The sequence below is a fragment of the Oncorhynchus kisutch genome, linkage group LG15, assembly GCF_002021735.2.
Source record: "Oncorhynchus kisutch isolate 150728-3 linkage group LG15, Okis_V2, whole genome shotgun sequence".
Taxonomy (NCBI): Eukaryota; Metazoa; Chordata; class Actinopteri; order Salmoniformes; family Salmonidae; genus Oncorhynchus; species Oncorhynchus kisutch.
In genome coordinates this window covers 36,452,479-36,473,580 of record NC_034188.2, presented here as the reverse complement: position 1 = coordinate 36,473,580, position 21,102 = coordinate 36,452,479, and the positions used below count along the sequence as shown (strand labels likewise).

Sequence of the window (21,102 nt, the reverse complement as noted above, 5' to 3'; positions counted from 1 at the left end):
GTCCAAACGTCTATACATGTGGCCTCTGGTACTCACTAGTTTGAAGTAGTTTATGGTTGGTTTGGTTTTCAGTTTTTCTTTCTTCTAATTTTAGCAAACTACTGGGTTTTGATGGACAATCCTCATGAATTCAGAGGATTTTACTGCTCGGATCCAATGGGAAAAGAGGCGGGACAAATGTCTCAAGTCTTCCTAAATCTTTTGGGTATTCAGTGAATATTGCTGATCTGTTGAATAGAGAGAGAAATCTTGCCCTAAGCTTGACACTCCCCTATGTAGTGGGTTGTATGCACTATGCTGTAGATTGTATGTACACATTTGACCTGATGTGGATGCTGACATCACTTGCTTAGTGATTATATCATTTGAATGATTGATTGTCTATGGTGAAGAAAGTATGCATATTAGCTGATAGGGTCCTATTGTGGACGGCTTTTGACGAGGTCTTTAAATTCTAGTCAATGCATGCACAGGCGTGCACACACACACACACACAGACCATGTACGTACATACACAGCTATAGTTCAAAGGTTAGCTATTTCCCATAATCCTCTAAGGCATGGGTTCCCAAACCCCTGTGTGTGCCATGTCTGTTTCTATGGGTGCTGTTCATGACGCAAACTGTCCTCAACTGAAATATCACATTGACATAAGTATTCAGACCCTTTACTCAGTACTTTGTTGATGCACCTTTAGCAGCGTTTACAGCCTCAAGTTTTCTTGGGTATGGCACTACAAGCTTGGCACACCTATATTTAGGGAGCTGCTCCCATTCTTCTTTGCAGATCCTCTCAAGCTCTGTCAGATTGGATGGGGAGTGCCGCTTCACAGCTATTTGGTGAATGATGGAGGCCACTGTGTTCTTGGGGACCTTCAATGCTGCAGACAATTTTGGTACCCTTCCCCAGATCATTGCCTCGACACAATCCTGTCTCGGAACTCTACGGACAATTCCTTCGACCTCATGGCTTGGTTTTTGCTCTGACATGCACTTTCAACTGTGGGACCTTATATAGACAGGTGTGTGCCTTTCCAAATCATGTCCAATCATTTGAAGTTACCACAGGTGGACTCCAATCAAACTCTGTATGGGAGTTGTAGCGATGAGATAAGACAGTAACTACTAACAATTGGATACCATGAAATTGGGGAGAAAAGTTAAATAAAAAGGGTATTTCTGTATTATCTTTTTATAAATTAGCAAAATATTCAAAAAAACTGTTTTTGCTTTGTCATTATGGGGTATTGTGTGTAGAGTGATGAGGAAAAACACTTATTTAATCCATTTTAGAATAAGGCTGTAACGTAACAAAATGTCGAAAAAGTCAAGGGGTCTTAATACTCCCTGAATGCACTGTATATATGCTCTGACCCCTCACGCCCCACAGTTTGGGAACCACTGCTTTAACTTCTTATGGCTGCCATCCCGTTAACGGGATAATTGTCATCAACAATCGCTGAATTGCATATTCAAATAATATTACCAAAAATATTTATATTCATGAAATCACAAGTGCAATATAAAAAAACACAGCTTAGCCAATTGTTAATCAACCTGTCGTGTCAGATTTTGAAAATATGCTTTACAGCGAAAGCAATCCAAGCGTTTGTAAGTTTTTCGATCGCTCGACAAAACATTATGTACACCTAGCATCAAGTAGCTTGGTCACGAAATTCAGAAAAGCAATCAAATTAATCGTTTACCTTTTGATGATCTTTGGATGTTATCACTCACGAGACACCCAGTTACACAATAAATGTTCCTTTTGTTCCATAAAGATTATTTTTATATCCAAAATTTTGTTTGGCACGTTATGTTCAGAAATCCACAGGAAAGAGCGATCACGACAACGCAGACCAATTCCAAATAGTATCCGTAATGTCCACAGAAACATGTCAAACGTTTTTTATAATCAATCCTCAGGTTGTTTTTAAAATATATAATCGATAATATATCAACCGCAACTGTCTTTTTCAGTAGGAGAGGGAAAGGCAATGGCTGCCCAAATTCTGTTACGCATACAAAACGCTGCTGGCACCCTGCCATACAACGACGCAATGTTATCTTTCTCGCTCATTTTTCAAAATAAAAGCTTGAAACTATGTCTAAAGACTGTTGACACCTCGAGGAAGCGATAGGAAAAGGAATCTGGTTGATATCCCTTTAAATGGAGCTAAAGCAGGCTATGGAACATGGAGTTTTCAAAATAGAAGCCACTTCCTGGTTTGATTTTTTAAAATCAGTTCTGTTATACTCACAGACAATATTTTGACAGTTTTGGAAACTTTAGAGTGTTTTCTATCCAATACTAATAATAATATGCATATATTAGCAACTGAGACTGAGGAGCAGGCCGTTTAGTTTGGGCAACTTATTCATCCAAGCTATTCAATACTGCCCCCCAGCCATAAGAAGTTAAGGCGCCAGACCTGAAAACCATCAGATCTGGGAAAGTAATCATCTCTGCTTGAATGACGCACAATCACAAGCGTATATATGCATAGACACATGCATGCACACACATACACAATCACATAATATGTGTAACATAATGCAGACACACACCTACAAAATAACACGCATAGTTCATTTGCACACTTTCTCGCTCTTTCGCTCTCCCTCACACATACACAAGCAAACAAAACAGGTCTTGATGAGGTTGGCCCTTTTCATAATGCAATATTCCATAGCCATGTATTATGCATTATGCAATTTTGTTTTGTTTTGCAGCAATGCAGCATGCGGCCTCCCATCTAGATGGGCTCTGTAATCAGTTAATACACAACCGTCCAGTGATTTAGATAATTAAGCTACCGGAGATAAGCAATTCTGCAGAATGATAATTAAAACTCCACATTAGGAAGGGGAAAGTGTGTGTTTGTATGTCGGTGGGGGGTGGGGGGTGGAGATTGTGTGTATGTGTTTAGTCTGGGAAGTGCTGTAGCATTTTTGATCAGCCAAGCAGACGTGACCGGGGAACTATTGTGTCTCGCTAATGAGTGTCGGAAAAATAAACATACCGTAGACCCAGGCACAAGTGTGTGTGTGTGTTTGCTTCCTCTTTCTTTCCATCTGTCTGTATCTGCATCTACACAACAGACACACAACCCAAAATCAGTAAGAATTAGGACAAGAAATTAAAACTTACTCTGTCACACACATACACACACACACCTTCCTTTAGGATCCCTCATAGTTGAGTATGATTCTCTGCCAGGTATCACGGGTCCAGGGTGTGGATCTGGCTGACACACACACACAAGTACTCACTCTTCTTCACCATACCAAATTTGGGCAAGACCTTCTTCTTTGAGTGACCACGCATGCTGTTTCTTTGGTGGTGTGCCACACTCGAGAAGAGGGGGAAAAGGAGACCACCGATGGAGAGGGGCAAAGGAGACCACCGATGGAAAGGGGAAAAGGAGACCACCGATGGAGAGGGGAAAAGGAGACCACCGATGGAGAGGGGAAAAGGAAACCTATTCCCCCTCAGGAGACTGAAAAAATGTGGCATCGGTCCTCAGATCCTCAAAAGGTTCTACAGCTGCACCATCGAGAGCATCCTAACTGGTTGCATCACTGCCTGGTATGGCAACTGCTCCACCTCTGACCGCAAGGCACTTCAGAGGGTAGTGCGAACGGCCAAGTACATCACTGGGGCCAAGCTTCCTGCCATCCAGGACCTCTATACCAGGCGGTGTCAGATGAAGGCCCTAAAAATGGTCAAAGACAACCCTAGTCATGGACTGTTCTCTCTGCTTCCGCAAGGCAAGCGGTACCGGAGCGCCATGTCTAGGTCCAAGAGGCTTCTGAACAGCTTCTACCCCCAAACCATAAGACTCCTGAACATCTAGTCAAATGGCTACCCAGACTATTTGCATTGCACCCCCCCCCCCCTCCACACCACTGCCACTCTGTTGTCATCCATGCATAGTGACTTTAATAACTTTACCTACATGTACCTACTACCTCAACTAACCGGTGCCCCCGCACATTGACTCTGTACCGGTACCCCCCTGTATGTATTGTTCTTTTTTACTGCTGCTCTTTAATTACTTGTTACTTTTATCTCTTATTCTTACCTGTATTTTTTTTAACTGCACTGTTGGTTAGGGGCTTGTAAGTAAGCATTTCACTGTAAGGTCTACACGGGTTGTATTCGGCGCATATGACTAATAACATTTGATTTGATTTGAAAAGAAGAGAATCTCAACACAGTATTGCAAAATGTCGACATTGTCCCCCAGCAGCAACAGTCTTTAATGCTATCAATGCTTTAGAGAGGCTAAACTCTGCTGTTGAGCCTGTGTTTCATCATATCCGGGCCGCAGCGAGAAGTGAAAAGTTTCCCTAGCTTCATGCTGTAAGACACTATCATTCTTCTACACTTTCATCTCATACCTCTACTTTTATCCCTGCTTTCTTCCATGTCCACAACTTTGTAAACTGCTGGTGTTGTTAAAAAAATAAAAAAATCAAATTATAATGAGGCATTAATTCATTTCTGTCTAGTTGCATGCTGACACACGCACTGCAAGTTGTAAGTAAGGAAAGATAAGAGCTAGCATAGGGGTTCATAGCATCCGCCGACCAATAACGCAACAGACACACTTAAATAATATGCACAAACACCAGCACTCTTTCTCTCTCACTCACTCTCTGAATACCCAGCAATCGAGCCTGCATGTGCCGTCTTCCTTTCTGGAGGTGTGGATGTCTGTCTGTCTGACTTAGTGTGAAGGTGTGACACCATTCCTGAAAGGCCGCGGCTGCGGATCCGGAGGTAACCGCCGCCCCCCCCCCCCCCCCCCCCCCCCCCGTTCCATCGCTCACTGTCAGTCGGGGAGTTTTACCGTGAAACGTCCATGCAGCAACTGCATGCCAACCATTTGATCTCAATCAGTTTCAAGGGGGTATGCAAGATATTCTTGAGTTATGTAGCCGACGGTGTATTAAATTAATTTGAATGCGTTTTAGAGCAGATGGTGTAAACAAACATTGGCATACCTGTGTTTTGTTTCAATCAAAGCACATGCAGTTCGGGACTGTATCGCCAGTGGACTAATGAAACAAATGTCAAAAGATAAAAAAGATATCAAAAAAGATATCAAAAGATAGTTTTTGAGCGGAATTTTCCTTTTAAGGTCTCAAAAAAACCTCAAATTCAACTCTGGACTTTGAAGTCAGTTCCACTGCCCCCCCCCCCCCTGGTTCCGGTTCTGATTTAGACCTGTGTGCAATGAATTATCAGGCAGAACACCGGACCGGACAGTTTGTCTCTAGTGGATTTTTATTCTTTCATTACTACTGATATGCGATTGAGGTAAAAAAATATATATAAAAAAATATTACACCTTTAAAGTCTCCAGTGCTTCAGTCTTTTAACCGCAGACTATTGTCACACGTTGCTTTGTTTGTCGACACTTTTACTGGGCCTTTAAGGGTAGTAATCCTTAAAACATAATGGGATAGTTCAGCGGAATTATGAATTCCGATATTTGTTACCTTTCCTCTTAAGCGCTCTATCGACTGCTCTAAGGGGTCACTGCAATCCACACTTTGGTTTGGTAGAAGAGCCACTGCCAACAAACGCTAACGTTAGCCTTTTTCCAACCAAAAACGTTACTTTACTCGGCGTACCGTGTCTGAGGTTACACCTCACACTATTACAACAGTGTGTTTTTTGGATTAACATGTTCAATATGTTTCCTTAAAAATCCTCTGTCTTATGTGCTTATTGTTTAACCATTGGTATGTTCTTGACCATTTTGAGACCTTAAGGAGCATCGGGTACTGTTGGAATATCTACGATCTTCCGAGTCATTATTACATACTTTAAAAGCTGTTTATAAATGTGCGCGAAACTAGCTTACCTAACGTTTACACATTTGGGAGTAATGATTCATAAAATATTAATCAACTATTTACTAATCCAGTGGTTCCCTAGGACCCCTGGGGGTTCTTGAGGGAAGCCATGTGGCCAAAGACCTTCTGGTAAAATGCACATGAAGGGGTACTTCAGGGGTACTCCGGGCAGAGCAAGACTCAGCTGGTGGTACAGTAAGCGAAAAAGGAGACCACTATACGAGACCACTATACCACTATACGAATCCATTGTAAATGTTTGTTTACAAGGTGTTATTATAAAGTGCTTCCCTTGTTGGGTTTCTGTTAAGCTATTCCAGATGCTCTCAGTAGATATTGCATTGTCCTTGTGCCTTTTCACCTCTCCACCTTTCCAGTTATGCAATATTAAAAGTGCCTGCTGTCAGATGTATGCGTCTCTAGTCCTGGGTTGCTGTAAGGCTAACGTTTTGTGTATCAGGGCTAGGTGCTATCAGGGATTACACCGGGATTTGGGTTCAGATAGCATTAGTGAAACAGGAGTCCCATGCTGTTTCCTGAGATTGAGCTTTTTTCCGAACTCGCTCCCACCTGCTTCGATGTGACGGGATGTCCAGTACTGTGTGTGTGCGCCCTTATGGAAGTGTTTACATGCGTGTGTGTGTGTGTGTGTCTATTCCAAGGTGAGTGTGTGTGTGTGTGTATTTTTTCCCCCTCGGTAGAGCTTAGAGAACTCTGTAATGAAAAGCGCCGTACAAATTAAATGTATTATTATGTTCCGCACTGTGTATCCTTATCTGCATAGCCTACAATGTGTGTGAAAGCATGTATGTATGTGTGCAAGTCAGTCTGCAATGTGTGTGTGTGTGTGTCAGTATAAATATAATATAATCCTGTGAAAAACAAATCCAGGGACAGTGTTTTTCTCTTTTACTGGAGAGCAGTGGGAAGAGGAAGAAGGAAGATAAAGGAGGAATGGAGGCGGGGAGGAATATCAGTCAGAGCAGTTTAGAGAAGGGTCAGTGACCTGGAAATACCTGCACTCTGTCCCAAATGGGCGGCAGATAGCCTAGCGGTTAGAGTGTTGGGCCGGTGACTGGTTCGAATCCCTGAGCCAAATAGGGGGGGGGGGGGGGGGGGGGGGGGGGGGAATCTGTACCTGTGCCCTTGAGCAAGGCACTGGTCAAATATAGTGCACTATGTAGGGAACAGGGGGCTATTTGTGATTCAGCTCTGGCCCGTCCCTAGCAGATTTATAACACGCATAGAAATGACTCTGTTGTTCCCAGAATATCCCTACAACATACAGTGGGGCAAAAAAGTATTTCGTCAGCCATCAATTGTGCAAGTTCTCCCACTTAAAAAGATGAGAGGCCTGTCATTTTTAGAAATCTTGCTTGTTTGTAGGTGACCAAATACTTATTTTCCACCATAATTTGCAAATAAATTAATAAAAAATCCTACAATGTGATTTTCTGGATTTTTGTCTGTCATAGTTGAAGTGTACCTATGATGAAAATTACAGGCCTCTCTCATCTTTTTAAGTGGGAGAACTTGCACAATTGGTGGCTGACTAAATACTTTTTGCCCCACTGTACATGTACGTCCATAGTAGTTGGCAAAACAGCACAAACAGATCTGGGACCAGGCTACCATCGATTTGGTCCAACAATCTATGGGTTAAGTGAGGTGATTCGTCCACTAGGATCGATGCATATCAGTCCAGAGCATAGTGCCTATTGATCAAGTTGTTAAGAGGGGTAATGACTTGAAAAGTATTCCACGCTGACCACGGTAAATCACTCCTTTTAAATGCTGCGTAAAGTCACCAAGGACGGACTACCTATGTGCTGTATCTGTTTTGTCTGTGTACCTCATAAAAACCATGTCAAGATGCTCTAGGTGACATTTATGTTTATGGTGTGTAGTTGATGTGTTTGTGTAAAATTACTTTGTCAACCTGTATCCCCCTGTAACGGTCCGCTCTTTCTTCCCTATTGCTCTCATGTCTTCCTCTCTCTGTCTCTCTCTCTTCTTCTTCTTCTCTCTCTCCCTCTCGCCATCATTCCCTCTCCCCCTCTCAAATTAAAATTTGAACATACTTTATTGGCATGAAACGAGCAATGAATGTGTTGCCCTTCAAGCAATTAAAATCATGTAATACTATGCAAAATAGCAAATCACAGAAGAAAGTAAGACTCAAGATAACTGTTAAGACTTTCACAAACCTCTCTCCTCTCTCTCTCTCTGTAGGTGATGTGGTGGACATTTACCAGCGGGAGTTTTTGGGCCTGAGGGAGCGTCTGCACTCTGCCGAGCAGGAAAACCTGAAGCGCTCCAAGGAGCTCAACCTGGTGCTGGACGAGATCAAGAGGGCCATCGCCGAGAAGCAGGCCCTCAGGGACATCAACCGCACCTGGGCCAGCCTTTCCGGTTAGACCAACAGACTGGAGGGAGGAAAAACTAGTTATAACCAGTCAGAACTAGTCAGAACCAATTACAACCAGTCAGAATGAATCAGTCAATAAGTTTGCTAGATTTTTCAACAATCAGTTACAATTTAAGCAACTGTAAAGCCACGTCTACAGTGCCTTCAGAAAGTATTCATACCCCTTGACTTATTTCACATTTTGTTGTGTTACAACCTGAATTCAAAATGGATTAATTCGTTTTTTTTCTGACAAAGTGAAAACATGTTTTCAGAAATTTCTGCTAATGTATTGAAAATGAAATACAGAGATATACCATTTACATAAGTATTTACATCCTTGAGTCAATACTTTGTAGAAGCAACTTTGGTGGTGATTACAGCTGTGATTCTTTTTGGTATGTCTGTATCAGCTTTGCACATCTGGATTTGGGGCTCTTCTCCCGTTCTTTGCAGATCTTCTCAAGCTCTGTTAGGTTAGATGAGGAGTGGTGGTGAGCAACACAATGGGATTCAAGTCTGGGCTTTGGCTGGGCCACACAAGGACTTTCACATTCTTGTTCTGAAGCCATTCTAGAATAGCTTTGGCTGTATGCTTGGAGTCAGGGAATGTAAATCTTCACCCCAGTCTAAGGTTATTTGCATTTTGAAGCAGCTTCTCATCAAGAATTTGCCTGTATTTGCCTCCATTCATTGTTTGCTCTATCCTTACCAGTCTCCCAGTCCCCGCCGCTGAAATGCATCCTCATAGCATGAATCTGCCACCACCATGGTGATGGGTGTTGAGCTGTGTGTGTCATGGCGCTTTGCATTCAGGCCAAGAGTAAAATGTTTGTCTCATCAGACCACATCATCTTTTTCCTTATGATCTTTGTCTTTCACATGCCTTTTTGCAAACCCCAGGCATCCTAAATCATATCCAAACAATTGAATTGGCCACAGGTGGACTCCAAACATTGTATTGACATCTCAAGGACGATCAAAGGAAATTGTATGCACCGGAGCACAATTTGGAGTGTCGTAGCAAAGGGGTGTGAATACTTATGTAAATGAGATTTTTGTATTTCATTTTCAATAAATGTTAAAACATGTTTTCACTTTGTCATTATGGTGTGTGTAGATGGCTGGGGGAAGAAAAACATATATTTAATTCATTTTGAATTCAGGCTGTAACACAACAAAAATGTGTCAAGGGGTATAAATACTTTCTGAAGGCACTGTATAAGAACACGTACACTGTTTTTTAAACTATTACAACTCTCTGTAAGGGTGGATGGTCCAGAATATGTGGGCGCCACTATTTGGGTGAACCTCACAACAGTATCTAACCATTCAGAAAGATGGGCTGCACTCTAAATGAACCTCTCTGTAATCATTAAGTAATGTACTGTGGGTAGTAATGATATAACTAATACACGAGAATGGAGGACAAATTGGATATATATATATGTATATATCTATATATATACACAGTTGAAGTCGGATGTTTACATACACTTAGGTTGGAGTCATTAAAACTCATTTTTCGGGGCCTCCCAGGTGGTACAGTGGTTAAGGGCGCCCAGGCTCTGTCGTAACTGGCCGCGACCGGTAGGTCCGTGGGGCAGATGCACAATTGGCCTAGCGTCGTCCGGGTTAGGGAGGGTTTGGCCGGTAGGGAAATCCTTGTCTCATCGCGCACCAGGGACTCCTGTGGCGGGCCGGGCGCAGTGCGCGCTAACCAAGATTACCAGGTGCACATTGGTGTGGCTGGCTTCCGGGTTGGATGGTGCTGTATTAAGAAGCAGTGTGGCTTGGTTGGGTTGTGTATCGGAGGACGCATGACTTTCAATCTTCGTCTCTCCCGAGCCCGTGCGGGAGTTGTAGCGATGAGACAAGATAGTAGCTACAAAAACAATTGTATACCACGAAATTGGGGAGAAAAAGGGGTAAAATTCAACAATCCAAGGAGCAAGCAAGGAGGCCTACAAACCTGACTCAGTTACACTGGCTCTGTCAGGAGGAATGGGCCATAATTCACCCAAATTATTGTGAGAAGCTGGTAGAAGGCTACCTGAAATGTTTGGCCCAAGTTAAAGGCAATGCTACCAAATACTAATTGAGTGTATGCAAACTTCTGACCCATTGGGAATGTGATGAAAGAAATAAAAGCTGAAATAAATCATTCTCTCAACTGTTATTCTGACATTTCAGTAAGGATTAGGTTGAATTATATATGAATGGTATATCAAGTCAGTAAGAAAAGATTGCTACTCAAACATACTGTACATGAATGAGCCCTTTAGTAGCATCCATTCTCATTTTAACCACATTAATAATAATGTGTGACTTCTGATAAAAACATTTTAATCCCCTTCTGACCCCTGTGTGTGTGCTCCGTGTCTGCATGCATGCGTTCTTCCGTGTGTGTGTGTGTGTGTGTGTGTGTGTGTGTGTGTGTGTGTGTGTGTGTGTGACAGACGAGACCAAGCTGAAGCTGTGGAATGTGACGACCAATAAGAATGTGCTCCAGCTGCCCAGTATCTTCCACCACCTGCCCCATCTCCTGGCCAAGGAGAGCAGCCTGCAGCCCGCTGTGCACGTGGGCCAGGGACGCACCGGGGGTCAGCACCCACACACACACACACACACACACACACACACACACACACACACACACACACACACACACACAGACACACACACAAGCACAGCCACGCATGGACGCAGACACATGCACACATTCTCTTTCTCTCTTTTATCTCCATCCTTTCTTACTTCCACCTCTTCCCTCCACTCAGAACAGTAATAGTGTCTACTGTCCAGACCATTTTTTTCATCCTCAACCTCCCCTCTCTGGCTTTCTGCCCCACTGTGGCTGTGCCAGTAGCCCATTTAGACTTCACCCTCTGTCGGGAGCTAGCCCCCCCCACCCCCTAAACCTCCACCCCCCTGGAGAGGCCATCCATACTCTCCAGACAGCCAGCTAGGCTCTCAGAGGCGCTATTAACAAGTGTGTGGGTGTGTGCATGTTGCTAGCACTTGTGCTTTTGTGTGTGTACGTACGTACGTACGTGCGTGCGTGTGTGTGTGTGTATGTGTGTGAGATTTATGTTCAGGCCACTGAAACCCCCCTAAATCAATTCCTCGGGCCAAGTCCGTGAGGGTGCCTCGTAGAGCACTAGCCAGGACGCTACCCCTAGCTCCCCTCCAGTAATCAGAGTATGTTTTATGGGCGTATTAAATGGAGAAGATAGCCGCTAGGGTCTGCTTATGTTAGCTCACAATGGGAGAGGAAGGGATGGTGAGGACGAGTACAGGGTATTATAATCAACTGTTGCTGCAGAAACACTGCTATTGATGTGGACTTCCTCCCTATGGGAATGGGAAGTTGGTAAAAAATACCTGAATTGTAATTCAGCCTTGACAATGTATTCTTCTCTTTCTTTCCATCACTCACCACCATCATTCATTTACAGGGCATTGTATTTTTATTGTGTTGACAAGATTGTCCTTGTAAGTCATTCCACTCTCCACCCCTGCCAGATATACAATCTACAGCCTTTCTCTCTGTACTTCTCTCTCCTCATCTATTTCATCTCACCATCTCTTCGACTCACTCTTCAGAAAACAAGTTATTCTGTCTCTGTCGTGAACAATAAGGTCACACAGGAAAGTTACATTTTCAGCGGAAGTGGGGTACGGAAGCAATCTTTCCCTATTGAACAAGTTCAGCCAGGCCTGAATTCAAGATATACCGACACACACTCTGCACATGTTGAAAAAAAAGTATTATAACTGGATTATAGCTCCCGTCCAAATGTTGTAAATGATATATATTCATGTCATAGTTACCAGTCAACTCCAACTCAAAAGTTACTTCACCTTCAACCAGTGAATGCTAGCCCTCTGGAGAGCCCTGCGGTTGTGGGCAGTGCAGTTGTCGTACCAGGCGGTGATAAAGCCCGACAGTATGCTCTCAATTGTGCACCTGTAAATGTTAGTGAGTGTTTTCGGTGACAAGCCACATTTTGTTTTGGCCTCCTGAGGTTGAAGAGGTGCTGTTGCACCTTCTTCACCACACTGTCTGTGTGCGTGGACCATTTCAGTTTGTCAGTGATATGTACACTGAGGAACTTAAAACTTTCCACCTTCTCCACTGCTGTCCCATCGATGTGGATAGGGTGGTGCTCCCTTTGCTGTTCCCTGATGTCCACGATCATCTCTTTTGTTTTGCTGACATTGAGTGAGAGGTTATTTTCCTGACACCACACTCTGAGGGCCCTCAGCTCCTCCCTGTAGGCTGTCTCGTCGGTGTTGGTAATCAAGCCTACCACTGTAGTGTCGTCTGCAAACTTGATGATTGAGTTGTAGGCGTGCATGGGCAAGGGGTCGTGGTTGAACAGGGAGTACAGGAGGGGGCTGAGAACGCACCCTTGTGGGGCCCCGGTGTTGTGGGTCAGCGGAGTGGAGATGTTGTTTCCTACCTTCACCACCTGAGGGCGGCCCGTCAGGAAGTCCAGGACCCAGTTGCACAGAGCGGGGTTGAGACCCAGGGTCTCAAGCTTAATGATGAGTTTGGAGGGTACCATGGTGTTGAATGCTGAGCTGTAGTCAATGAACAGCATTCTTACATAGGTATTTCTCTTGTCCAGATGGGATAGGGCAGTGTGATGGCGATTGCATCGTCTGTTGACCTATTAGGGCAGTAAGAAAATTGGAGTGGGTCTAGTGTGGCAGGTAGGGTGGAGGTGATATGATCCTTGACGAGTCTCTCAAAGCACTTCATAATGACAGGAGTGCGTGCTATGGGGTGATAGTCATTTAGTTCAGTTACCTTCGCTTTCTTGGGAACAGGAACAATGGTGGTTATTTTGAAGCATGTGGGGACAGCAGACTGGGATAGGGATTGAATATGTCCGTAAACACACCAGCCAGCTGGTCTGCCCATGCTCTGAGAACGCGGCTAGGGATGCCGTCTGGGATGGCAGCCTTACGAGGTTTCACTTGTTTAAATGTTTTAGTTTCTGCCTATAGGAGGGGAGCAGCAAGATGGAGTCAAGGTCGGATTTGCCAAAAGGAGGGCGGGGGAGTGCCTTGTATGCATCGCGGAAGTTAGAGCAGCAATGGTTGTGCGTGTTGCTCGTGTACTGCAATCGATATGCTGATAGATTTTTAGGTATCCTTGTCCTCAAATTAGCTTTGTTAAAATCACCATCTTCAATAAATGCAGCCTCAGGATATATGGTTTCCAGTTTGTATGAAGTCCAGTGAAGTTCCTTGATGGCCGTCTTGGTATCGCTTGCGGGGGGATATACACGGCTGTGACGATAACAGAGGAGAGTTCTATTGGGAGATAATACGGTCTGCATTTTATTGTGAGGAATTCTAGGTCAGTTGAACAAAAGGACTTGAGTTCTTGTGTGTTGTTAGAATTACACCATGAGTTGTTAATCATGAAACATACACCCCCGCCCTTCTTCTTACCGGAGAGATGTCTATTCCTGTTGGCGAGATGCACTGAAAATCCCATTGGCTGTACGGACTCCGACAGCATGTCACCAGCTAGCCATGTTTCCGTGAAACAGAGTATGTTGCAATCCTGGATATCTCTTTGGAAAGCAACTCTTGTCCTGATTTCGGTGACTTTCTTAACTAGGGACTGGACATTAGCCAGTAATATACTCGAGAGCGGTGGGTGGTGTACGCACATCCGAATTCTCACTAGAAAACCGCTCCGGCACCCTCTCCTCCAGCGGCGCTGTTTTGGGTCGGCCTCTGGAATCAGTACAAATGTCCTGGGAGGTGCAGTCAAATGATTCACTTTGGGAAAGTCGTGTTCCTAGCCGTAGTGCTGGTTGTGCTGGTAAGTTGACGTCTCTATGATATCCAATAGTTCTTCCCGGCAATATGTAATAAGACTTAAGGTTTTCTGGGCTAACAATGTAAGAAATAATACATTAAAAAAAAAAAAATACTGCACAGTTTCCTAAAGACTAGAAGCGAAGCTGCCATCTCTATCAGCACCATCTTGCAGTTAGGTTATTGACAATGTCACCAATGTATGTTTTATCAACATTTCAACAACATTCCCAGCTAATGAGAAAACAGACATGGTATTTAATATAAGAGAATGAACAAGATTTAGCAAGGCAACCTTGGGGCTAATTTGAATGCACGCCAATGGCTGAATTTGAGGGATTTTTCTCATCTGTACCCACGTGACCGCAGTAATAAGTTCTATTGACTGGCTCATTCCACACAATCTAGCATGTCGTTGGTTCTTTCTCTCCCTGTACTGACTGTGATTGGTCTGTGTGTGTCCCCGTCAGTGTCGATCGTGATGGGCGTGCCCAGTGTGAAGAGGGAGGTCCACTCCTACCTGACGGACACCCTCAGTTCTCTGATGACAGAGCTCAGTGCCGCAGAGAAGGAGGACTGCGTCATTGTGGTATTCATCGCTGAGGTGAGATACTATAGAATGAGAGAGTGTGTGTGTGTGTGGTCTGCTGTGTGTTCCGACCTTCTGTGGTCATGGCTTTTGAAGTGAGTCCGTGCTTGCGTGCTTGTGAGTGTATATGTACTGTGTCTATAAAAGGTCAGTGATCTGAAGAGCTAATGAGTGATGCTACCCCAGGCTACTGCCACTAGCACACACATCCCCTACTGCTCCGCTAATAGCCTAGACACTATCCATCACTAACTTGTCTGACCCATATTAACTCCCTAAGGTCGATGTCCACACCCCCACGGAAATCTAATAAGCATGACAAAAACATCCCCATAAAAATCTGTCAGTTTAAGCTAGACATGTTTCTTTGCATTGGATGCATCTCAATCCACGGCATCCGCATATGTAACATTTCCGCATCTGCCGTGAAAGGTGAGAGCTAGAGCGCTTTTTGTCAGACCATGAGACATTCTGAAAATCGGTCTTCTCGCAAAATCATCTGTAGTGTCCGAATGGTTTGGCCTATTATGACCCGTCTATGGAAAGATGAGAATCTCCGTTTTGCTCTGCTACCCCCCACAAGCATCTTGGGACTTGTCTAAAGTCGATACAACTTCTGTCTGTAGAGTCCAAGCAGTTTGCGCTACACACTATGACCTTTCTGTGTAAAGGTGTAATAGGACTCCCACAGGCCTCAAAACACTCATCTGAAGGTCCCCCGGTACCAGTTGAAACAATTTATTGAAGTACTGTATCGAATTAAAATAAAATGTTATTTGTCAACAGGTGTAGACATTACCGTGAAATTCTTTACAGCCTTATTTAACAAGCCCTTTAACCAGCAATGCGGTTTTAAGAAAATAGAGTTAAGAAAATATTTGCTAAATAATGAGGCTATATACAGGGGGGTACCGGTGCGGGGGTAATTTTATCATTTTCCTCCCTCATGATGCCATCTATTTTGTGAAGTGCACCAGTCCCTCCTGCAGCAAAGCACCCCCAGAACATGATGCTGCCACCCCCGTGCTTGACGGTTTGGAAGGTTGCAAGCATCCCCCTTTTCTCCTCCAAACATAACAATGGTCATTATGGCCAAACAGTTCTATTTTTGTTTCATCAGACCAGAGGACATTTTTCCAAAAATTGAGATTTTTTTCCCCATGTACAGTTGCAAACCATTTTATGCCGGTTTTGGCTTCTTCTACGGTGGATATAGGTACTTTTGTACCTGTTATCTCCAGCATTTGCACTTTTCGCACCAAAGTACATTTATCTCTAGGAGACCGTATGCGTCTCCTTCCTTAGCGGTATGACGGCTGCATGGTCCCATGGTGTTTATACTTGCGTACTATTGTTTGTATAGATGAACGAGGCACGTTAAGGCACTTGGGAATTGCTCCCAAGAATGAACCAGACTTGTGGAGGTCTACAATTTTTGGGGGCTGATATCTTTTGATTTTCCCAAGCAAAGAGGCACTGAGTTTGAAGGTAGGCCTTGAAATACATCCACAGGTACACTTCCAATGGACTCAAATGATGTCAATTAGCCTATCAGAAGCTTCTAAAGCCATGACATATTCTTCTGGAATTTTCCAAGCTCTTTAAAGGCACAGTCAACTTAGTGTATGTAAACTTCTGACCCACTGGAATTGTGATACAGTGAATTATAAGTGAAATTATCTGTCTGTAAATAAGTGTTTGAAAAATTGTGTCATGCACAAAGTATATGTCTTAAACGACTTGACAAAACTATAGTTTGTTCACAAGAAATTTGTGGAGTGGTTGAAAAACGAGTTTTAATGACTCCAACCTAAGTGTAAGTAAACTTCCGACTTCAACTGTATGTACACTACTGTTCAAAGTTTGGGGTGACTTAGAAATGTCTTTATTTTTGAAAGAAAAGCACATTTTCTGTCCGTTGAAATAACATCAAATTGATTAGAAATACAGTGCAGACATTGTTAATGTTGTACATGACTATTGTTGCAGGAAATGGAATATCTACATAGGCGTACAGAGGCCCATTAATGGAATATCTACATAGGTGTACAGAGGCCCATTATCAGCAACCATCACTCCTGTGTTCCAATGGCACGTCGTTAGCTAATCCAAGTTTATCATTTTAAAAGGCTAATTGATCATTAGAAAGCTATTTTGCAATTATGTTAGCAGAGCTGAAACCTGTTGTGCTGATTTAAAGAAGCAATAAAACTGTCCTTCTTCAGACTAGCTTAGTATCTGGACCGTCTGCATTTGTGGGTTCGATTACAGGCTCAAAAAAGCCTGAATCAAAGACTTTCTTCTGAAACTCGTCAGTCTATTCTTGTTCCGTGAAATGGAGGCTATATTCCATGCGAGAAATTGACAATGATGGCTTCAGAAGAAAGTTATTTGTTTCTGGACATTTTGAGCCTGTACCCACGATTGCTGATGCTCCAGATACTCAACTAGTTTAAGAAGTCCAGTTGTATAGCTTTTTATTGATATTCCATTAAAAAAACAATCTGCTGTTTCAGCAGTTTCCAGCTGCAATAGTTATACTGTAAAAATATATTTTTTAAATACTTTTTTCTACATTGTAAAATAATAGTGAAGACAAGAAAACTATTAAATAACACATGGAATCATGTACTCACCAAAAAAGTGTTGAACAAACCAAAATATATTTTATATTTGAGATTCTTCAAAGTATCCACCCTTTGCCTTGATGACAGTTTTGCACTCTTGGCATTATCTCAACCAGCTTCACCTGGAATGCTTTTCCAACAGTCTTGAAGGAGTTCCCACATATGCTGAAGACTTGTTGGCTGCTTTTCCTTCACTCTGCGGTCCAACTTATCCCAAACCATCTCAATTGGGTTGAGGTCGGGTGATAGTGGAGGCCAGGTCATCTGATGCAGCACTCCGTCACTCTCCTTCTTGGTCAAATAGCCCTTACACAGCCTGGAGGTGTGTTGGGTCATTGTCCTGTTGGAAAACAAATGATAGTCCCACTAAGCTCAAGCCAGTTGCGTTGGTGTATCGCTGCGGAATGCTGTGGTAGCCATGCAGGTTAAGTGTGCCTTGAATTCAAAATAAATCACAGACAGTATCACCAGCAAAGCACCCCCACACATTCACACCTCCTCCATGCTTCATTGTGGGAACTACACAGGCAGAGATCATCCGTTCACCTGCTCTGCATCTCACAAAGACCCAGCAGTTGGAACCAAAAATCTTAAATTTGGACATCTGACCAAAGGACAGATTTCCACCGTTCTAATGTCCTTTGCTCGTGTTTCTTGGCCCAAGCAAGTCTCTTCTTCTTATTGTTGTCATTTAGTAGTGGTTTCTTTGTAGCAATTCGTTCATGAAGGCCTGATACACACAGTCTCCTCTGAACAGTTCATGTTGAAATGTGTCTGTTACTTGAACTCTGTGAAGCATTTATTTGGGCTGCAATCGCTGAAGCTGTTAACTCTAATGAACTTATCCTCTGCAGCAGAAGTAACTCTGAGTCTTTCTTTTCTGTGGTGGTCCTCATGAGAGCCAGTTTCATCATAGCGCTTGGTGGTTTTTGTGGACTGTAATTTCTCTTTGCTTATTTGAGCTGTTCTTGCCATAATATGGACTTGGTCTTTTTCCAAATAGGGCTTTCTTCTGTATGCCACCCGTATTTTGTCACAAGACAACTGATTGTCTCAAACGCATTAAGAACAAACGATATTCCACAAAGTAACTTTTAACATGGCACACTTGTTAATTGAAATGCATCCCAGGTGACTACCTCATGAAGCTGGTTTATGGAATTCCAAGAGTGTGCAAATCTGTCAAGGCAAATAATCTCAAATATATTTTGATTTCTTTAAAACTTTTTTGTTACCTCATGCTTCCATGTGTGTTATTTCATAGTTTTGATGTCATCACTTTTATTCTACAATGTAGAAAATAGTAAAAATAAAGAAAAACCCTTGAACGAGTAGGTGTGTCCAGACTTTTGACTGGTACTATATACAGTGCATTCAGTGCTTTTTCCAGAATTTGTTACGTTACACCTTTATTCTAAAATTGATTCAATTTTTTTTTCCCCTCATCAATCTACACACAATACCCCATAATGACAAAGAAAAAATAGGTTTTTAGAAATGTTCACATTTGCATAAGTAATCAGACACTTTACTCAGCACTTTGTTGAAGCACCTTTGGCTGCGTTACAGCTTCGTGTCTTCTTGGGTATGACGCTACAAGCTTGGCACACCTGTATTTGGGGAGTTTCTCCCAGTCTAATATGCAGATCCTCTCAAGCTCTGTCAGGTTGAATGTGGAACGTCGCTGCACAGCTATTTTCAGTTCTCTCCAGAGATGTTCGATCAGGTTCAAGTCCGGGCTCTGGCCTGGCCACTCAAGGTCATTCAGAGACTTGTTCCGAAGCCACTCCGGTGTAGTCTTGGCTGTGTGCTCAGGTCGTTGTCGTGTTGGAAGGTGAACCTTCACCCCAGTCTAATGTCCAGAGTGCTCTGGAGCAGGTTTTAATCAAGGATCTCTCTGTACTTTGCTCTGTTCATCTTTGCCTCAATCCTGACTAGTCTCCCAGTCCCTGCCACTGAAAACATCCCAACAGCATGATGCTGCCACCACCATGCTTCACCGTAGGGTTGGTGCCAGGTTTCCTCCAGACATGACCCATGGCAATCAGTCCAAAGAGTTCAATATTGGTTTCATCACACCAGAGAATCTTGTTTCTCATGGTCTGATAGTCTTTTAGGTGCCCTTTGGCAAACCCTAAGCGGGCTTTCATGTGCTTTAACTGAGGAGTGGTTTCCGTCTGGCCACTCTCCCATAAAGGCCTGATTGGTGGAGTGCTGCTGAGATTGTTGTCCTTCTGGAATAGTCTTGCATCTCCACAGAGGAACTATAGAGCTCTGTCAGTGACCGTCGGTAGGCCGTCACCCTTCCAGAAGGACAACTCTCTCTGCAGCACTCCACCAATCAGGTCTTTATGGTAGAGTGCCCAGACGGGGCTACCAAGTGGCACAGCGGTCTAAGGCACTGCATCTCAGTGCTAGAGGAGTCATTACAGACCCTGGTTCGATTCCAGGCCGTGATTGGGAGTTCCAATAGGGCGGCTCACAACTGGCCCAGCGTTGTCCAGGTTTGGCTGGGGTTGGCTGTGATTGGAAATAAGAATATATTCTTAACTTACTTGCATAGTTACATAAAGGTTAAATTAAATGTTTTGTATAAAATGTTTAAAATCAGGTTCTTGATCAAGGTCCTTCTCCCCGGATTGCTCAGTTTGGCCTGGCGGGCCAGCTCTAGGACGAGTCATGGTGGTACCAAACTTCTTCCATTTAAGAATGATGGAGAGGACACTGTGTTCTTGGGGACCTTCAATGCTGCAGAAACGTTTTAGTACCCTTGACACAATCCTGTCTCGGAGCTATACGGACAATTCCTTGGACCTCATGGCTTGGTTTTTGCTCTGACATGCCCTGTCAACTGTGAGACCTTATCTAGACAGGTGTGCCTTTCCAAGTCATGTCCAATAATTTTTTTTACCACAGGTGGACTCCTGGGCGGCAGGAGTCCACCTGGGTAGCCTAGTGGTTAGAGCGTTGGACTAGTAGCCGGAAGGTTGCAAGTTCAAACTCCCGAGCTGACAAGGTACAAATCTGTCATTCTGCCCCTGAACAGGCAGTTAACCCACTGTAGGCTGTCATTGAAAATAAGAATTTGTTCTTAACTGACTTGCCTAGTTAAATAAAGGTGTAAAATAAAGTTATAGTGTGCCTAGGATGATCAATGGAAACAGGTGAGCTCAATTTTGAGGGTCTGAAGGTATTTGTTTTGTATATTTATTACATTTGTAAAAGAAAATCTAAACCTGATTTCACTTTATTGTGTGTAGATTTTTTTTATATTCCGTTTTAGAATAAGGCTGTAATGTTGGGGTTGTGTGGGGTGTCCAGGATACCAGTGGCAGGTAAGCGGCAGGTAAGCCTAGTGATTAGAGCGTTGGGCCAGTAACCGAAAGGTTGCTGGATCCAATCCCTGAGCTGACAAGGTAAAAATCTGTAATTCTGCCCCTGAGCAAGGCAGTTAACCCACTGTTCCTATCCCCCTTTCCCCTGCTTAGTGTTGCAATGGCGAACAGGCTAGCTGCACAGGTAGGCCTGTGTTCACTGGAATCAATTGTGAAGAAACCCTAATCATGTAAAAGGGTTGTTTAAGTCCAAAGGACCCTGTGGTGATGAATGATTATGTGTGTGTGCGTGCATGTGAATGTAAGGCGTGCAACAGCATGAATAGTACATGTATAACCGAAATGTGTTTATTTCTGTGTGTGTGTGTGCGTGTGTGTGCCTGTGCCCCTCGCAGTGTATTGCTTTCCCCTGCTGTAATAGCATAATGTAAGAGCA

General features: G+C 43.5%; 1 protein-coding gene across 1 annotated transcript in view; it reads left to right on the top strand.

Annotated features, from left to right (window-relative positions):
* LOC109905263 (alpha-1,3-mannosyl-glycoprotein 4-beta-N-acetylglucosaminyltransferase B) overlaps window positions 1–21,102 on the top strand; it is a 222,983-nt gene that overhangs the window by 106,064 nt on the left and 95,817 nt on the right. Inside the window, exons 2-4 of the mRNA XM_020502541.2 lie at window positions 8,100–8,279; window positions 10,734–10,877; window positions 14,586–14,719. Of these exons, the coding sequence (XP_020358130.1) occupies window positions 8,100–8,279; window positions 10,734–10,877; window positions 14,586–14,719 (458 nt within the window). The remainder of the gene's footprint in view (window positions 1–8,099; window positions 8,280–10,733; window positions 10,878–14,585; window positions 14,720–21,102) is intronic.